This window comes from Gavialis gangeticus, unplaced genomic scaffold (genome assembly GCF_001723915.1).
Source record: "Gavialis gangeticus isolate Ggan-Ray unplaced genomic scaffold, GavGan_comp1, whole genome shotgun sequence".
NCBI classification, from domain to species: Eukaryota; Metazoa; Chordata; order Crocodylia; family Gavialidae; genus Gavialis; species Gavialis gangeticus.
The window spans coordinates 2,577,013-2,580,798 of NW_017729033.1; the positions used below are offsets into that span (position 1 = coordinate 2,577,013).

Consider the following 3,786-nt stretch of genomic DNA (forward strand, 5'->3'; position numbering starts at 1 on the left):
GTGGGCGAAAGTGAATGTAAAATCTGCCCAGGAGCAGAGCAATGAGCAGGCTCAGCTCCCTGCCGGCTGCTGCTCAGTGACTTAGTACAAAGAAAGACCTTTTCCCTTCCCCAAAGCAAGGGGTGTGCCATATTTGGGGGGGCATCGTATGCGAGAAAGTACAGGGTTTTACAGGGCAGCTGGGGTTTTGAAGCAGTTTCCTGCGTCTGGAGGCCGGGGCCCCACTCCCCTCTTGCTTCCTATGGCACTCGAGAGCGCTTCCATCAGCCACGGCTCGAGGCCCATTTGGTCACTGGGACCAAGTCCCGGGGTGGAGGCCCCATGGAGTGAGATGCAGCACGGCCCCAGGGACCAAGGCCCCTTTCGAGCTGTGCTGTGCTCCAGCACGGGCTCCCTGGGGGAGTCACTTAACCTCTTGGTGCCTCAGTTTGTACAGGGAGGGAGGGCGTGAGCTCTGTCCTACCTCGCAGGGCATGGCTTATTTTATAAGCCCCCCCCGGCAGCCATGAGACGGCTGGACTGGGAACCATGGGGGAAAGGGCCTCCTATGGCACTACCAGGGCCCAGCCCATTCTGCATCTCCTCCCCAGGTGAGGTGCTACCTGCAGGCATAGCGCCGGGGCCCTGGGGCACTCGTGCACAGAGGACCCCATGGTGGGGATTGCGGGGGGGCTCGGTCCAACCCCTCCGTCCAGCTGGGGAATTGGAGTCTGTCTCTGGGATTCCCCGAGGTGACGGAGGAGCTGCATTGGCCCCCTTTTCTCTGGCTGGGCATTGATTCAGGGCATCCTTGCTACTTCCTCTCCCCTTCCCAGTGCATTTGCTCTGGTTCCTCCTCTCTTGCAAGAGCAATGATGCTCTGTTGATGCCAGTACTGCCAGCACCTCTCTGGGCATCGGCCACCGGAGAGGTAAGGAGGGGGGAGCCCAGGATGTCTGCTGCTTTAAGCAGGAGATGCTGGAGCTCTGCAGGAAAAATGGTGCAAGGCTCTGGACTCTTGCAGGGGCCCAGGGCCTAGCAAAGCCCCCCACACTTGACTTCCTTGGTCCTCGGATCAGACTGTAGGAGGGAACTGAGCATCCCCTCTTTGCTTGTGCAACACTGCAAGCAACGGCCAAGCAATCCTTACGTGCCCGTGCTTTGCGCTGCCCGACCAGGATCGTCCCGGACCCCTCGTCACGCAATTCGAGCAGGACCATCGTCAACCTCCTTGAAAACCAGCCAGCTGGGCTAGCGGTCAGGCCTTTGCTTCTGAGCCAGCACCAATGGTGGCAGGACAACGAGTCAGTTCCCCCCCGGCCCTGCCACTGATGGGGTGTGTGTGTGTGACCTTTGTCAAGTCCCTTAACCTCTCAGGGGGGCAAATTCTGATAGACTTACGCCAAGCCCTTTGCATTCGAGTCGGGCAGCTCCACCCGAGAGGCTTAAGATGATCAGAATCTGTCCCTCTGTGAGTCAGCAACCTTCTCCGTAGAATATTTAGCCCCGGCTGTGAAGGCGTGTGGGAGCCGGCGTTCACAAGTGCTATATCAATCTTACGGGCACTGCTCCATTATAATGGGCTCTGAAGGGGAGGGGGGGAGAGAAAGAAACCACAGCAGAGATTTCTAGAATAGAACAAACCTTTAATTGGAAAAATAAACCCACTTTGAAAGATTCCTCAGAGATTCTGGGTTTTTCCCTTTTTTCTTTCTTTTTTTTTTGTTTTTTACAAAGAGAAAAATAATAGTTACCATACAGTCGCCCCTCCCCAAGATCCAGGGCTGTGGAAAGCCTCTGCCAGCTCACAATGGCAGTTGCCTTCAATTATTAACATGTCAGCTCATCGTGCTGAGCCCAGCCATTTTGCTTGTAAAATAGTCCCCGGCTCTCCTTCCCAGGGCAGCTCCGGGACGAGGCCCGAGAGACAGCGTCTTAAAACGGAGCTGCTTGGAAGTCCTTTTTAAAGTGCCCGGCGAAGGGAACAGGCTCCGGCCGATGCCAGAAATGCAGCCGGAGCCCCCCCAGGAAGGGTTGATAAAGCAGGTGGGATCCTGTATGTACAGCGCTCTGCACCCGCCACCTGTCTGGCCCCTCCGTGCCGTGTTCCTCTCCCCTTGGCTTTCTCCTTCCCCGATGAGATCTTGGCCTCCTGTGTCGGTGCAGCGGGGAGCGCCCACATGGGAGCAAATCAACCCCATGCCAACACGTGCATTTATGTACAGCCTCTTCTCCTCTCCTCGGCAGCACCCGCGGACCGGGCAGGCCCCAGCCGCCACGCATCTTCCACTGCCGCAGGGGTGGGCCCTGCAACCCCAGGGCTTCCTCGAGGCGCCAAAGGGGGCTCGCGCCCAGAAAAAGAAAGTGTCACCTGGTATACGGCGCCGGGCTTCAGAGGGTCCCAAACGACAGGCCCACGGAGTAGAAGCCCAAGCCCTTGAGTTTCTCCTCGGTCCGGGCCTTCTGCTTCAGGTGGACCTTGCTGTGCCTCTTCTTCTCGTCGCTGCGGGCGAAGCGGCGGCCGCAGACGTCGCAGGAGAACGGCTTCTCGCCCGTGTGCGTGCGGATGTGGGTGGTGAGGTGGTCGCTGCGGCTGAAGTTCCTCAGGCAGATGCGGCACTGGAAGGGCTTGTGGCCCGTGTGGATGCGGAGGTGCCGGTTGAGCTCGTCGGAGCGGGCGAAGCTCCGCACGCAGTTCTCCACCGGGCAGGCGAAGGCCTTCTCGTGGGGCTTGGGGCAGAAGCACTTGGAGGAGCATTTGCTCCGCCGCGGCTTCCTCTTCGGCTCCGGCGGCAGGGCGGGGTGGGCGGCGAGCAGCGCGGCCACCGACGAGGCGGGCGCGTGGGGCAGGAAGTCCGCGGGAGGGCCGGCCGGGGAGGCGTGGAGCAGCTCGCCGGGGTTCATCAGCCCGGGGATGACCTCTGCCTGTGCCAAGGAGGACTCGAACTCCTGCAGCAGCTGGGGAGCGAAGCCGTGCAGCTTCGTGTCGCCGAAGTCCGGGGGCATCTGCCCCGCGGCACCGAGAGGCGGGAAGCCCGGCTCGCACCCGAACCCCAAATTCGTGCCGTAGGGCTCTTCCGACAGGCTGCCGAGCTCGGACTGGCAGCTCGCCGCCAGCGCGTCCTCGATCTTGGACCCCAGTGGGTGGAACAAGGCCTGGCCGCTGTCGCCGGGGTGGAAGGCCTCCGAGGACTGGTACGTGGCGGGCAGGTAGGCCTGGTGTTGCGCCACGGGCTCCCACTGCGAGCATGCCTTGAACTTGTCCAGAGGAGGGGAGCCGGGGGGCATCTTGATGTCGGGCTTGTTCTCCATGAGTTTGGCCTCGAAGAGGCACTGGGAGGAGCCGCCCGCGCTGGGAGGCCTCTGCAGCTGGTGGGCTGGCTCGAAGGCGGCGTAGCCCTGCTCCGCAAAGGGCGCCTGCACCGAGACGTTCAGCTCGGGCTGGCAGTTGCCGTAGAGGTCCAGCTGGTTGGGACCGGCCTCGGGGCCGGCGTACAGGGAGTCCAGGGGTCTCTGCGGGCCTTCGGCGAAGGGCGAGAGGCCCAGGATGCCCGACATCAGGTTGAAGAGGGACTCCTGGTCGTGGGGGTGCTCGGGCACCGTCTTGATGAAGAAGCTGCCGGTGTAGCTCAGGGCCGGGGAGGGCTGGCCGGCCAGGCACAGGTAGTCGGCTGCCTCGGCGCTCAGGGCCGGCGCCGAGAAGTCACCTGCGGAGCGGGGGACAAGGGGGAAAGGCGGTCGGCACCATCCCGCCGCCGGCTCGGCGCCCCCGCCCACCCCTGCCCCGGGGGAGGCGCGCCCGGGGCG

At 62.3% G+C, this 3,786-nt stretch overlaps 1 protein-coding gene across 1 annotated transcript in view; it reads right to left on the reverse strand.

Annotated features, from left to right (window-relative positions):
• Positions 1-1,604: 1,604 nt before the first annotated feature.
• The window catches only part of EGR4 (early growth response 4), a 6,473-nt gene continuing 4,291 nt past the window's right edge, over positions 1,605-3,786 (reverse strand). The window contains exon 2 of the mRNA XM_019525800.1: positions 1,605-3,758. Within this exon, the coding sequence (XP_019381345.1) occupies positions 2,371-3,758 (1,388 nt within the window). The 3' untranslated portion in view covers positions 1,605-2,370. The remainder of the gene's footprint in view (positions 3,759-3,786) is intronic.